Raw genomic sequence first — 15,525 nt, forward strand, 5'->3', positions numbered from 1 at the left:
GCCGTCCCGGGGCTGTTTTGGGGCTGTTTTTTCGGACTGATTTTTGGGGCTCTTTGGTTCTGTTTTGGGGCCGTCCCGGGGCAGTTTCGGGGCTGTTTTGGGGCCGTTCCGGGGCTGTTTTGTCTCCTCGGGCCCGGGGGGCGCAGACAGAGCGGGGGCGCGCCCGCGGTTATCGCTGCTAATTACAGCCTGTCTGGCGCGGACAATAAATGAATAAACGCGGGGCGGAAAGAGCCCAAAAATGTTTCTGCAGGCGCTCTTGGCCTCGCCGCTCCGCGTTCAGGCTTGTCCCGTTTATTTATTTGATTTTTTTTAATGCTGGCGGGGTTGTGATTTTATTTTTTTGAATGGTGGCGTTGTAATTTTATTTATTTTTTTTAATGGCGGCGTTGTAATTTTATTTTTTTTTTAATGGTGGCCTTGTCATTTCATTTATTTTTTTAACGGTAGCGTTGTAATTGTATTCTTTTTAGTGGTGGGGCTGCATTTTATATTTTTTAATGGTGGCGTCGTAATTTTATTTATTTTTTCAATGGTACCGTTGTGATTTTATTATTTTTTTTTGAATGGTGGGGTTCGTATTTTATTTAACAGTGGGCTTGTAATTTTATTTTTTTCATGGTGGGGTTTGTATTTTATTCTTTTTCATGGTGGGGTTTGTATTTTATTTTTTTCATGGTGGGGTTTGTATTTTATATTTTTTAACGGCGGCGTTGTAATTTTTATTCTTTTTAATGGTGGGCCTGTATTTTATTATTTTTAATGGCGGCGTCATAATTTAAATTTTTTTAATGGTGAGGTTTGTATTTGGTTTCTTTTAATGGTGGCCTTGTAATTTTTTTTTTTTTTTAATAGTGGGGTTTGTAATTTTATTATTTTTTTTTCCTCTCCCCCCCCTTCCCTTCTCTTGACCCGCCGCACTCCAAAAAAGAAAAAAAAAAAAAAGAAAAAAAAATTAAATTAAATTAAATTAAATTAAATTAAATTAAAAATACCATAGGGAGGCTGCGCAGAAAAATGCGGATTTTCCGCCTCTGGGTGTTGCGGAAATTTGGGGGTTTTTTTTGGGGGGAAAAATTCTGAAAAAAACCTCGGGGTGTTCGGGGATACCGGCGGAAATTTGGGGGGAAAAACTCCGAAAAAAGCAGAGTTTTAGCAATGGTGCGGAGCCGCTTTAATTGCGAACCGGAATTTATTGCGCGGACCCGGCGGGACCCGAGCAGGTAAAAAAGCCCCGGGGCGGAATTTTCCCGCAAAAATCCGCGATTTTGGTACCTCCGAGGCGTTTCCGCGGCGTTTTCCAGCGGGGAAGGTTTGCCTTGAGGAATCAATAATTTCATTTTTTTTCTTTTATTTTCCTTTATTTTCCGTCTTTCTGTTTTCCCCGAGCCGGGAGGGAAGCGCAGCCCGAGATCCCCGAATTGACGAAATTGAATTTTTTCCCCCCATTCCTTCGCTCCAAAACCCAATCCCGGGATAATCAAAAATTCCGCAGCCTCTGGCGCATTGCGGGCGATTTTTTTCTTTTTTTTTTCCTTTTTTTCCCTTTTTTTGGGTTTTTTTTTCAAGGAAGGAGGAGGAACAAAAGGGAGCGAGCGAGAACTTGGGCAGGAGGAGAGGAGAAAAGGGACGGAAAAGGGACAAAGAGAGGCAGAAAAAGCGAATTTTGCTCGGGGTGAAGGTTGGCAAAGCTCGGGGCAGATCCGCCCTCCCCGGGCGCCGATTTGGGGCAAAAAATCCCGAATTTCGGCAAAATCCGACCTTGACTGTGGGAATGGAGCGGCGGCTCCGAGCGGGGCTTTGGGGATTTGGGGAATTTGGGGATTTTGGGAATTTTGGGAATTTTGGGAATTTTGTGAATTTTGTTCGGAGCCCCCCGAGGGGTTTGGGGACCCCCTGAGAAAAGGGGAAAAAGGGGGAAAAGGGGAAAAGGAGAAAAAGGGGGAAAAGGGGGAAAAGGGGAAAAAGGAGAAAAAGGAGAAAAAGGGGGAAAAGGGGGAAAAGGGGAAAAAGGAAAAAAAAGGGGGAAAAGGGGGAAAAAGGAGGAAAAGGGGGGAAAGGAGAAAAAGGGAAAAAGAGGAAAAAGGAGAAAAAGGGGGAAAAGAGGGGAAAGGAGAAAAAGGGAAAAAGAGGAAAAAGGAGGAAAAGAGAAAAAGGGGGAAAAGAGAAAAAAGGGGAAAAAGGAGAAAAAGGATAAAAGGGGGAAAAGGGGGAAAAGGGGGAAAAAGAGAAAAAAGAGGAAAAAGGGAAATCTCCGAACCTTCCCCCAAACCCGGGGCGGCTGCCTCTGCAAAAAAAGGAGATTTTCCAAAACCCCCCAAAACAGCTAAAAAGGCAAAAAATCGCCCCAAAAGCAGCGCCAGCCTGGCCACGAGCGGGTTTAGTATTTTTATTTTCCTGTCCTCCCCCTCCTGCCCTTTTTAATTTTTATTTTTATTTATTTTTAATTCCAATTTCTTTTCCCTGGAGTTATATTTTTGCCCAATCCGGGCAGAATTTCTGTGAGTGGAGGAGGAAAATCCTTTTTGAGGCTCCAGGGCGGGATTTGAGCCCCAAAAATGCGCCAGAAATGGCCAGAACGGGGCTCGGACAAAGCCTGAATTTCCGCTCTCCCACCTACTTATTTTTATTATTATTATTATTATTATCATTATCACCGTTATTTATTGTTATTATTTTATATTCGGATTTTTTTTTATCTCCGCCAGGAAATAATAAATCTCGGAACCGCGGGCTGAGCGCTGTCGGAGTTTTCTCTCTTTTTGATTTTCTTTATTTTTGATTCCAGAGCAGGGAAGGATCCGGGATTCGCCAATTTTCCCCCTCAATTCCCAGGAATCTCCCCCAAAACCGCGGAATTCCAGCCGGGAAAGGGGAAAATTCCTCGGAACTTCGCCCCCTCCCACGGCGACGTTTTCCCTTCCTTTATGGCAAAAAAAATATAAAATTTTATAGGGGTTTTATATAGATTTTTATAGGGATTTTATGGGGTATTTATATAGATTTTTATAGGAATTTTATATAGATTTTATAGGGATTTTATATAGATTTTATAGGGATTTTATACAGATTTTTATATAGATTTTATCTAGATTTAATAGAGGTTTTATATAGATTTTATAAGGATTTTATATAGATTTTATAAGGATTTTATATAGATTTTATAGGGATTTTATGGAAATTTTCCTGGGGGGGTTCCCACCGTGGGGAATTTTATGGGGTTTCCCCATCCTGGGGGCAAAACGCTGCCTGAAAACGCGTTTTTAGCCCCAAACCGAGCTTTGGGTCAGGTTTTACCCCAAAACCGCCGTTTTAGACCCCAAAATCGCAGTTTTAACCCCGAAACCGCCGTTTCAAACCCCAAAATCGCAGTTTTAACCCCGAAACCGCCGTTTTTAGCCCCAAAGCCGAGGGTTGAGGGGAAGCGCCGCCGTCCCCGCTCTCGCCGAGAGCCCCGGGTGGGTTTTGGGTGGAAAATCTCCTTTTCCGGGGGCGCAGAAATGCCGATTTTTCGCACGTGGAAATGCCGGGAATCGGCGCCTTTGTGTGACACCGGCTCCATCCCGTGACCTTGCCGGGCTCCGAAATCTTTTTTCCCGCAGGATTTCCCCCAAAAATCCCCGCAGGAATCCCCCAAAATCCCGGCGGAATCCCTCGATTCCCCGAGGATTTCCCGAATTCCCGGCGTTTTCCCCCAAAATTCCCCGAGGAATTCCCGTTTTTTTTTTATTTCCCCCCGGAGCTCTGAATCCCTCCCCGAGCTCCCGCTCCCTCCTTCCCCCTCTTCCTCCGCATCCTCCTTTTGTGACGATTCCTCCCCAAAATTTTCCCCGAAACGGGGAAATCCTCGCCGCCTTTTGCCCCCCGCGCTCCTCCCCGGGGGGAAAATCGAGGAAAACGGGGAAATTTGGGTTTATTTTGATGATTTTTTAATTTTTTTGCCCCTTTGGCGAGAGGAGGCCGGGGATTAACGGGGCCGGGGAGAGGCCGAGCAGGATCCGGAGATTTGGGAAAATTTTCATTTTTTGGGGCTTTCGGGAGCCCCCGAACGCGGCCAGGGGGGAATTCTGGAGGGGGGCAGCGAGGCCAGGGCGATTTTTGGGGAGAAATGCGGAGTTTCCGCGCGGAAATTCGTGATTTTAGCTGAAAATCCCGTTTTTCCAGCAGCTCTGGGACATCCGTTCCTTGATGTTTTTTTGGGGTGTTTTCCGCGGGGTTTTTGCGCTGGGGAGGATTTGGGAAGAGTTCGGGGTGAAATTTCCTCATTTTGGGCTCATTTTGGGCTCATTTGGGGCTTTTTCCCCCCCCGTTCCTGCCCCTGGATTTTCCTCAGCCCGGACGGGGGAAAATGGGTGAAAATCGCGGGGTTTTGGGTGCGCGGGGCTGCGGCAGAGCCGCTCTCGGCGCTGCCATTGGGGACACCCCTGGTGCTCATTTTCCCATTTCCTCCCCAAATTTTCCCCATTTCAGGGATGCAGAACGCAACAAAAATTTCCTTTTTTTTATAAATCAAAAGCTTTCTGTTGTTTGTTTTTTTTTTCAAATAAAATTCTGAGATATAATTTTTTTAAAAAGGATTTTATTTTGTTTTATTTTTGCTTCCAAAGAATTTGCCCGAATCCCTTTTTTTTTTTGGGGGGGGTTGCGCTGGGCTGGAGCTCCTCACCTACCTGTCCGTCTGTCTGTCTGTCTGTCTGTCTGTCCTCACCAAAAACCAAGGTTATTCCCTCAAAACGCAGCCGGGCAGTTTTGAACTCTTCCGCTCGCTCTGGTACCAAAAAAATAAAATAAAAATTAAAAAAAAAATAAAAAAAAACCAACAGCAGAACACAAAAAAATTTCCAGGCGTCACCCGGAAAAAAAAAATTAAAAAAAAGGAAAAATAATTAAAAAAGGCAAAAATAAAAATGGAAATAAAAACAAAAGCGGGGAGCTCGTGTGCCCAGCACGCGTTGCCGCTTCCCCCCCGAGCTCCGTCCTGCGCTTTTATTTAATGAACGACACATTTATGAACAATCAAACGATCCTCGTAAAAATTTTATTGAAGCACATAAAAAACATCCCCGGCTCCTCCTCGCCGCCGCTGCCTGGCCGAAGCTCAGCTTTCCCTTTTTCGGATTATTTTTATTTATATATATATATATTTTTTTTTTTAAGGGATGGAGGAAGGGGTAAAAATAATATTTTTATTATTGTTGTTATTATTGCTGTCATAAACCCTTTTCTCGGTTTTTTTAAAGCGGTCGGGAGCGATCCATAATTTGATTTTCCGGCTGCTGCAGAAGCTCCTGGCTCGGAGCGGATCCCGGAGCAGCCCCAAAGATGACAAAAGCTGCTTCGCTTTTTCCTTTTTTTTGCCTTTTTTTTGCCTTTTTTCCCCCTTTTTTTCTGCTTCGATCTCCCCGTTTTTCCCTCTGGGAGCCCCGAAATTCGCTCGGGGAGAGGAATCGAGGGCAGAAATCGTTCCTGGGGCGCTTTGGGCCGTTCCCTTTGCACCTCGGCGGGATCTGCGCGGCTTCCTCCTCCTCCTCCTCCTCCTCCTCCTCCTCCTCCTCCTCATCATCATCATCATCTCCGCCCCCGTTTCCACTTTCCAGCCTCTCCGCCGCTTTTTTTTTTTTTTTTTAAGGGAAAAGCCGGGTGGCGTTATTACATCAAAAATTAAAAAAAAAATAAAGAAGGGGATAGGAAAAAAAAAAAAAAAAAAAAAAAAAAAAAGCCGTGCGGATTGATCCCGGCGATATATATTTTTTTTTTTTTTTGGGGGGGTAAATACAATCACGTGAGGCCCGCGCAGCCAATGGCGCGGTGGGAGCGGGCCGAAAAAATAATTACCTGCCGCGATTGTTCTATGAGCAGATAAAAAGTACAACATACTCTCCATACAATAACCCCCGATGCATGCCAACGAGGCGCCCGCCGAGCCATGGCGGCGTCGGGGCCCATCAGCAGCAGCGGCAGCAGCAGCAGCTACTACGTGGACTCGCTGATCGGCGCCGAGCCCGACGAGCTGCTCGCCCCGCGCTTCACCACCGGCCCCGCTCGGGCCCCGCCGCCGCTGGTGCCGCCCGAGTGCGCCGACTTCCCCTCGTGCAGCTTCGCCCCCAAACCCGCCGTGTTCGCCGCCTCGTGGGCGCCGCCGCCTCCGCCGCCTCCTCCGCCGCCCGCCGTGGGTTACGCGCACCCGGCGGCGGCGGCGCCCTACGGGCCGCAGGCGGCCGAGCCGCCCAGGTACGTGCGGACGTGGCTGGAGCCGCTGGCCGGCGCCGCCGTCTCCTTCCCGGCCTTCGGGCCGCGGCCCTACGGGCTCAAGGCGGACGCGTTCGCCGCCGTCCCCGCTCCGCGCGCCGCCGACGGCAGAGCGGCGTACGCGGATTTCGTGTACGGGGAGCTGCGGGAGCGAGCGGCGGCGGCGGCGGCGGCGGCGGCGGCGGCGCAGAACGGGCCGTCCTCCCCCGAGTGCGAGGCCATCGCCGCCGGCAAGCACAAAGAAGAGAAGCACGAATTAGACCCCAGTAAGTTTTCCCCGAGTCATTCTCGTTTACGACCGCGGAAGGCATTTCGGGCGGCTTTTTCCAGGAGCCCACTCAATAAAATGAAATTACCTTTGGGGAGAGAGGAGAGAGGGGCAGAGCGCGACCCTGAAAACTCCGGAGCCGCAGGAAGGGTCTGGGGGTTTGGCCGAGCCCGCTTTGGTTCGGGCTCTTTTGGGGTTTTTTTAAAAAATTTTAATAATCCCCCCTTTGGTCGTCTTATCAATAACGCCAAATCCCGCTTTCATTCTTCTCTATTTTCCCGGTTTTTTATTTTTAATTATTCCCCTGCTTTGATCCCCCCCACTCCCACTTTAAATTCTCCCTTCATTCCTCTCTATTTTCCATTTTTAAAAATTTTTAATTATCCCTCTAACGGGGATGCTTTGATCCCTCCCACTTTAAATTCCTCCTTCATTCCTCTCTATTTTCCATTTTTTAAAATTTTAAATTATTCCTCTAACGGGGCTGCTTTGATCCCCCCACTCCAAATTCCCCCTTCATTCCCCTCTATTTTCCATTTTTTTAAATTTTAAATTATCCCTCTAACGGGGCTGCTTTGATGCCCCCCACTCCCACTTTAAATTAAACCAATAATAATAATAATAATAATTAATAATTCGAGAGAGGGAGGGGGTGAAGAAAAGGGAGAGAAAAAGCGAATTTGGCTCCCCCAAAAAAAATTCCTCTCCCGCTTTCCAGGAACGAGGAAGAGTTTGGGGATGCCCGGGAGCGAGATGAGCGGATGTGGGGGCGGATTTTGGGTTTTTTTATTTAAATTTATTTATTTTAGGGAGGGCAAGGGGTGAAGGCAGAGGCGCCCCCGTTATCTCCTGTTAAAAATCAATAAAAACTCCGGATATTCCTGGATTATCCCCAAAAATTAGAAAATTCCCGCTCCACGTGGGAATGGAGGGAAAGGTGAAGCCTGGCCAGGGGAGCGAGAAATGGGGAGAAAAATCGGGATTTTAGGGCCGGCTGAGGGGGCAGGAGGCGGCTGCTGGGGAGGGAGGGGAGAACTTTAAAAAAAAAAACCAAAACCGCCCAAAAAAACCCCAAAATTCAAAGCAGGAATCAGCAAAACCCCGAATTTTCCCAAGGGCAGCGAGCAGGTAACGGCCGCTGCTGGGAGAGCGAAAATCGCCGGGATTCGCCCCAAAACCCGGCCGAGGGGAGATGGGCAGGCTCTGGGGGGATGTGGGGCCATTTTGGGTGATTTTGGGGCATTTTGGGGCGATTTTGGGGCATTTTGGGGTGGCAGCTCTGCAGCGCCAGCCGGGCCGGTGCCACCGGGGCTGGGAAATTGGGGCTGCCCAAAACGCCCCAAACCACCCCAAAACCACCCCAAAACCACCCCAAAACCGCTTCAAACCACCCCAAACCACCCCAAATCCGCCCCAAAACCACCCCCACAACCACCCAAAATCGCCCCAAACCTCCCCAAAACCACCCCAAAACCTCCCCAAACCACCCCAAAACCACCCCAAATCCGCCCAAAACCTTCCCAAAACTGCCCAAACAATCCCAAAACCGCCCCAATTCACCCCAAAACCACCCCAAAACTGCCCCAAACCACCCCAAAATTGCCCCAAACAACCCCAAAACCGCCCCAATTCACCCCAAAACGCCCCGGCGGGGAAAAGCCGCGGCCCCGCACCCGCGGCTCGAAAATCCCCTTTAAAACCCGATTAAAAAAAACCCAAAAACCCCAAAACAACCCCAAAAAAACGGGATTTTTGCAGATATTAAAAACGCCGAGGCGGCTTTGCAGGTCCGGGGCAGCTCCTGGGGAAATTCTTGGCGAGCTGAGGTTGTAAAAAGAGTTTATGGGCCTATGAAATGGTGGGAATTTTGACTTTTTATGACTTGTTCCTCGATTACCGCCAGCAGCAGCAGCAGCCATGTGCACCGTTAATATTATTATTATTATTACTATTATTATTATTGTTATTTTAAACCCCGTCGCGCCGCTTTTATTTTTATATTTTTATTATTATTATTATTATTATTGTTGTTATATTTTTTTTATTTTTGCTGATTTTTTAAAATTAAAAAAAAAAAAGAAAAACAGAAAAAAAAGCGATAACGAGCAGCGAAAAGAGAAAAAAAAAGGAAGTGACCCCCATCCCCTTCCAAAATAAACAGATTAAACCCTCGCGAAGGTCACTTAAAAAAATATTTAGGTGAGAGCTGCTAATTAAACAGGGCGCGGAAGGGGGAGGGAGAAATTAATAAAGGAAAAACAAAAAAAAAATTCAAATTTTTATATTGATTTTCCCCCCTTAAAAATTAAAAAAAAATTAGGAAATTTAGAAAAAAAACTAAAAATATATATATATAAAAAAAAATCTTCTTTCTCAGACAACCCCGTGGCCAATTGGATTCACGCGCGCTCCACGAGGAAGAAACGATGCCCTTACACAAAATATCAGACCCTGGAACTGGAAAAAGAGTTTTTGTTCAATATGTACCTCACGCGGGACCGGAGGTACGAAGTGGCGCGGGTGCTGAACCTCACGGAACGCCAGGTCAAAATCTGGTTTCAGAACAGGCGAATGAAAATGAAGAAAATGAATAAAGAGAAAAGCGATAAGGAGCAGCAATGATAATTAATTATAATAATAGTAATAATAATATTAATTAACGGAAAATTATTAAAAAAATTATAAATTAAAAGGGGGAAAAAAAAAAAGTTTGGGCGGAGAGAAAGGAGGGTGGAGAGGGGAGAAAGAAACAGCGGAGAAAAAAAATAAAGCAGGAAAAAATGGGAAATAATTATAAATAAAGGGGTGAAATATTTCTGATTCTGAATGTGCGGATAGGAAAAAATGGGAAATAATTATAAATAAGGGGTGAAATATTTCTGATTCTGAATGTGCGGATAGGAAAAAATGGGAAATAATTATAAATAAGGGGTGAAATATTTCTGATTCTGAATGTGCGGATGGATGTTTAGAATAAGCAGGAAAAAATGGGAAATAATTTAAAAAAAAAAGGGGTGAAATATTTCTGATTCTGAATGTGCGGATGGATGTTTAGAATAAGCAGGAAAAAATGGGAAATAATTTTAAAAAAAAGGGGTGAAATATTTCTGATTTTGAATGTGCGGATGGATGTTTAGAATAAGCAGGAAAAAATGGGAAATAATTATAAATAAGGGGTGAAATATTTCCGATTCTGAATGTGCGGATGGATGTTTAGAGGCAGAGGTTTGGGGATTGGAGGATTTTCTAAAAATGCGGCAAAAAAAATCAGAGAAAAAAAAAATTAAAATTAAAATAAAAATAAAAAGTGCCCGGAGGGGGTTTGGTTTTTCTCTTCCTTTCTCCCGCCTTGCTCTGCCCTCAGCAAACGCGGCACGAGAAATACTTGAATTTTTATTTTGCTGGTTTTTACTATTATTATTATTATTATAATAATATTTTATGTCCTAAATTAAACCTTCACCCAGTATTTTGAATTTTATTTTTTTTTTCCCGGTTTTATTTTATTTTTTTTTTAAACCTCGCGCGAATATTTTGTACAAAAAAGGGGGGGAAAAAGGGGTTTTAAAAAAACGAGGAAAAAAGAGGAAAAAAAATGCAAAAAAAAAGAAAAGGACTGGAGGGGATGGAGGCTCCCGATGCTGATGTTCTGTCACGGTGTGGAAAATTCTGCTGTACCCATTTTTGTGTATTTTATTCTCGTCTCGGACCCGTTCTGTACCATTTGTTCTGTTGCCTATTGTAGAGCAGCTCTGTAAATATACCTTAAAAAAAAAAAAAACAAAAAAAACACCCGAAAACAACAAAAAACGGCAAAAAAAAATCGGCCTTGGAGGTGTCTTTTTCTTTAAAAGCAGCCCCGAGCATCCCCCAGAGGATCTTTAATTTTTTTAATTTTTTTTAATTTTTTTTTCCCCTTTTTTTTTTTTTTTTTTCCGTGCCCCGAACGCGAAAAGCGCTGAGGTAAGGGATCGGCGCGCCATCAATTAGGAGATTGCGATAATTAATTGCGCTAATTTATGGCCGCGGGCGATCGAAGGATGTGCTCGGAAAAAAAAAAAAAAAAAGGGGAAAAAAGGGAAAAAAAAAAAAAAGCGAAAAAAAAAAACCTGGGGGTGAATGGAGGAGATGATCCGGGGGGGGGTGTTGAAAAATAAATTAAATATATCGAATTAAATAAATTAAAAAAATCCAATTAAAGATCCGGCGTGAGCGCCAGAGGAGCGGGAGGAGGGAAAAGAGAAAAAATCGCCGATTTTTTGGGGCGGAAAAGGCCAAAAAAAAAAAAAAAAAAAAAAAAGCAGATGGGAGACCCCCCCCCTTTTATATTGTTGCTGCGGGAGGGGGGAAATTATTAAAAAAAATATAAAAATAATTTGGGGAAAGGCTCAAAAAGGCGAAAAAAGCCCCGGGGGAGGAAAATCCGGGTCCGTGCCCGGCCCCTCCTCCCCTGGCCGGGAAAAAAAGGGAAAAAAAAGGGGAAAAAAGGGAAAAAAAGGGAAAAAAAGGGAAAAAAAAGGAAAAAAAGGGGAAAAAAAGGGAAAAAAAGGGAAAAAAAGGGAAAAAAAAGGGAAAAAAGGGGAAAAAAGGGAAAAAAAGGGAAAAAAGGAACAGCCAGGGCGTTTAATGAGAAAAACCCGCGCTCGAGGTGCCTTTCTTTAATTAAATCAGCGCCGCCATCGCTCTAATTAGGAGCAGACCGGTCCCGTTTTCCCCCCCAGATCTCCCCCGCCTTATTCCCAAAAAATAAAAAAATTAAAAAATATTAAAAAATTAAAAATCTGGAAGCGATTATTGCTGCTGATCGGCTGAAATATCGCTGCGGAATATTTAAATATCGCCCTGTAATATTTAAATATCGGTCTGTAATATTTAAATATCGCTCTCTAACATTTAAATCTCTCTCTCTAACATTTCCCCGATTCTGAGGGTTTTGGGGTTTTTTTCCCGTTCATTCCTGCCCCGTTTTGTGTCGTTTTTCCCGGGGTTTTGTCACCCAACGAGGCACAAAAATTCCTTTTTGCCATCCCGGTTTCGTGCCAGAGGAGAGGGAAAAAATTTTAAAAAATCCCACAAAAAACCTTAAAAGCATCAACGAGCGCGCCGTGAAAAAAAAAAAATTTTTTTTTTTTTTTTTTTTTAGCCGAGCGGGAGATTTATGGCCGAAAAAATAAATGAAATAAATCAGGAGGGAAAAGGGGAAAAAAAAAAAAAAAAAAAAAAAAAAAAAAAAAAAGGGAAGGAGGAGGAGGGGGGGATGTGTCACTACAGAAAGGCGATTTTTGACGAAATTATCGCGATTATTGTCGTGACGATCCTTTTCCGCTCCCGCCCGGAATAAAGAATAAAACCGCCGCCCTCCCCGCCCGTTTTAGCGTCGTTAATTAATGGATTAATTAATTGATGAGTGAGTGGATGAGGAGCCGGAGGCCGCGGGGCTCGATCCCAAACCCGGATCCCAAACCCGGAGCCCAATCCCGGCTCTGTCCCCATTTCCCATTTTCTGTCCCCATTTCCCATTTTCTGTCCCCATTTCCCGGCTCTGTCCCCATCCCTGTCCTTGTCCCCCCTGCCCATCCCTGTCCCCAATTTCTCTGTCCCCCTGTCCTTTCCTGTCCCCGGTTCCTCTGTCCCCTCCTGCCCCCATTTCCCCCATCCTTGTCCCCATTTCCCCCGTCGCTGTCCCTTCCTGTCCCCATCCCTGTCCCCATTTTCTCTGTGTCCTTCCGCCCCCATTTCCCCCATTCCTGTCCCCATTTTCTCTGTCCCTGTCCCCATCCTTGTCCCCATTTCCCCCCCTCTCCCTGTCCCTGTCCCCATGTCCTTTGTCCCCTCCTGTCCCCATTTCCCCCATTCCTGTCCCCAATTCCTCTTCCGTGCCCCTGTCCCTGTCCCCGTTTTCCCCATCCCCGTCCCCATTTCCGTGCCCTTGTCCCCCTCCCTGTCCCCGTTTCCCCCATCCCTGTCCCTGTCCCCATTTCCGTGCCCTTGTCCCCCTCCCTGCCCCTGTCCCTGTCCCCATTTTCCCCATCCCTGTCCCCGTCCTCATTTCCCCATTCCTGTTTCCATCCCCGTCCCCATTTCCCCTGGCCTTTCCTGTCCCCCTCCCCACCATTTCCCCATTCCTGTCCCCAGTTCCTTTGTCCCCTCCTGTCCCCATTTCCCCCATTCCTGTCCCACCATTTCCCCGTCCCTGTCCCCCTCCCCATCCCTGTCCCATTTCCTTTGTCCCCTCCTGTCCCCATTCCTGTCCCCCTTCCTGTCCCCATCCCCACCATTTCCCCATCCCCGTCCCCATTTCCTTTGTCCCCTCCTGTCCCCATTTCCCCCATCCCTGTCCCCATTTCCCCCTCCTGTCCTCATCCCTGTCCCCATTTCCTTTGTCCCCTCCTGTCCCCATTTTGTCCCCTCCTGTCCCCACCATTTCCCCCATTCCTGTCCCCATTTCCCCTGTGTCCCTGTCTCCATCCCTGTCCCCATTTCCTTTGTCCCCTCCCTGTCCCCATTTCCCCATTCCTGTCCCCATTTCCCCCATTCCTGTCCCCATTTCCCCTGTCCTTCCTGTCCCCCTCCCTGTCCCCATCCCCACCATTTCCCCATCCCTGTCCCCATTTCCCCATTCCTGTCCCCATTTCCTTTGTCCCCTCCTGTCCCCATTTCCCCCATTCCTGTCCCCACCATTTCCCCGTCCCTGTCCCCATTTCCCCTGTGTCCCTGTCCCCATTTCCCCATTCCTGTCCCCATTTCCTTTGTCCCCTCCTGTCCCCATCCCTGTCCCCATTCCCGTCCCCCTCCCTGTCCCCATCCCCACCATTTCCCCATTCCTGTCCCCATTTCCCCCCTCCCTGTCCCCATTCCTGTCCCCTCCTGTCCCCTCCTGTCCCCCTCCCTGTCCCCATTTCCCCCCTCCCTGTCCCCCTCCCTGTCCCCATCCCCACAATTTCCCCCTCCTGTCCCCATTTCCTTTGTCCCCTCCTGTCCCATCCCCATCCCCATCCCCGTCCCCGTCCCCGTCCCCTCCCCCGGCTCCCCTCGCTCCTTTGTCTGCGCTCGCTGCTCCCTTTGTGGGGCTCTCGCTCCTTTGTGGGGCCGCGCGTTCGGTCACGGGCAAGGCCCGCCGTGCCCCCGGCCCCGAGCGCGCCCCCGCCGCCCCTGCGCGCCCCCGCGGCCCCTCCAACCCCCCCCGGCCCGGCCCGGCCCCTGGGGCTGCGGCACCTCCGGTCCTGCTCCCAAAACCCCGTGAATCGACCCCGAAATGCCCACAAACCGACCCCAAAATCCCCATAAACAGACCCCAAAAACCCCCAGAAACCAACCCCAAAATCCCCAGAAACCAACCCCAAAATCCCCACAAACCGACCCCAAAATCCCCACAAACAGACCCCAAAATCCCCATAAACAGACCCCAAAATCCCCCAGAAACCGACCCCAAAATCCCCATAAACCGACCCCGAAATCCCCACAAACCGACCCCAAAATCCCCATAAACCAACCTCAGAAACCGACCCCAAAACCCCCAGAAACCAACTCCAAAATCTCCAAAAACCAACCCCAAAAACCTCAGAAACCAGCCACAGAAACCGACCCCAAAAACCCACAAACTAACCCCAAAATCCCCAGAAACCGACCCCAAAACCGACCCCAAAACCACCATAAATCAACCCCAAAAACCTCATAAACCGACCACAAAACCCTAGAAACCAACCCCAAAATCCCATATTATAACCCCAAAACCCCATAACACAACCCCAAAAACCCCCACAAACCAACCTAAAAACCCCAAAACTCCACAAACCAACCCAAACCCCCACAAACCAAACCCCAAAACCCTCAGAAACCAACACCAAAACCCCAAATGCCCCATAAACCAACCCCGAAACCACCATAAACAACCCCCAAAAACCCCAGAAACCAACACCAAAAACCCAGAAACCAACCCCAAAAACCCCAAAACCCCCAAAAACTCCACAAACCAACCCAAACCCCCACAAACCAAACCCCAAAACCCCCATAAACCAAACCCCAAAAACCCCATATCCAAAAACCCCATAAACCAACCCCAAAATTCCATAACACAACCCCAAAACCGCCACAATCCAACCCCAAAAACCCCAAAACCCCACAAACCAACCCCAAAACCCTCCACAATCCAACCCCAAACCTCCATAAACCACCCCCAAAACCCCCACAAACCAACCCCAAACTCCGATATTACAACCCCAAAATCCCCCCAATCCAACCCCAAAACCCCATAAACCGCCCCAAAACCGCCCCAAACGCAAAGCGCGGCGGGCGCGGGAGGGAATCAAGGAATAAATAAATCACAGTTACGGTTCCGAGGCGGCCAAAAAGCGGCGATTTGGGGTTTTTGGTGACATCTGGCGCGTGGGCGCCGCCGCCAAGCCGAGCGCGCCCTTTGTGCGAGCGCCCGGACCCCAAACGCGGCCAAATTCACCCCAAAACCGCCGGGAATGGCGGCTCTGCCACCCCCGGCACCGGCGGGGCCTGGCGCCAAAATTCCTAAATTTCCCCCCAAGGCCGAGGTGAGAATTTTTGATTTTGGAGCAGGGAGAATGGGGGGGGAAAGGGGGAAAATAAGGGGGAAAAATAGGGTAAAAATAAGGGTAAAATAAGGTAAAATTAAGGCAAAAATAGGGTAAAAATAAGGGTAAAATAGGGTGAAAATAAGAGTAAAAATAAGGGTAAAATAAGGGTAAATTTGGGGAAAATAGGCTAAAAATAAGGGTAAGAATAGGGTAAAATTAAAGGTAAAAAAAAAGAGTGAAAATAAGGGTAAAAATAAGAGTAAAAATAGGGTAAAATTAAGGGTAAAAATAGGGTGAAAAGAAGGGTGAAATAGGGCAAAAATAAGAGTAAAAATAGGGTAAAATTAAAGGTAAAAAAAAGATGAAAATAAGGGTAAAAATAAGAGTAAAAATAGGGTAAAATTAAAGGTAAAAAAAAGATGAAAATAAGGGTAAAAATAAGAGTAAAAATAGGGTAAAATT

At 47.0% G+C, this 15,525-nt stretch overlaps 1 protein-coding gene across 1 annotated transcript; it reads left to right on the forward strand.

Moving 5' to 3' along the window:
• The first annotated feature begins 5,908 nt into the window (after positions 1-5,908).
• Positions 5,909-9,139, forward strand: HOXC9 (homeobox C9). The gene is made up of 2 exons (XM_074530903.1): positions 5,909-6,515; positions 8,895-9,139. Exons 1-2 carry the CDS (start codon positions 5,927-5,929, stop codon positions 9,137-9,139), a joined length of 834 nt encoding a protein of 277 aa, XP_074387004.1. The 5' UTR covers positions 5,909-5,926.
• The last annotated feature ends 6,386 nt before the right edge of the window (positions 9,140-15,525 follow it).

Source organism: Zonotrichia albicollis, chromosome 33 (assembly GCF_047830755.1).
Source record: "Zonotrichia albicollis isolate bZonAlb1 chromosome 33, bZonAlb1.hap1, whole genome shotgun sequence".
Classification (NCBI taxonomy): domain Eukaryota; kingdom Metazoa; phylum Chordata; class Aves; order Passeriformes; family Passerellidae; genus Zonotrichia; species Zonotrichia albicollis.

Coding starts and splice junctions, on each gene's coding strand:
- HOXC9 (XM_074530903.1), top strand. CDS start 5,927: ATGGCGGCGTCGGGGCCCATCAGCAGCAGCGGCAGCAGCAGCAGCTAC. Junction 6,516..8,894: donor GAAGCACGAATTAGACCCCA/GTAAGTTTTCCC, acceptor CTTCTTTCTCAG/ACAACCCCGTGGCCAATTGG.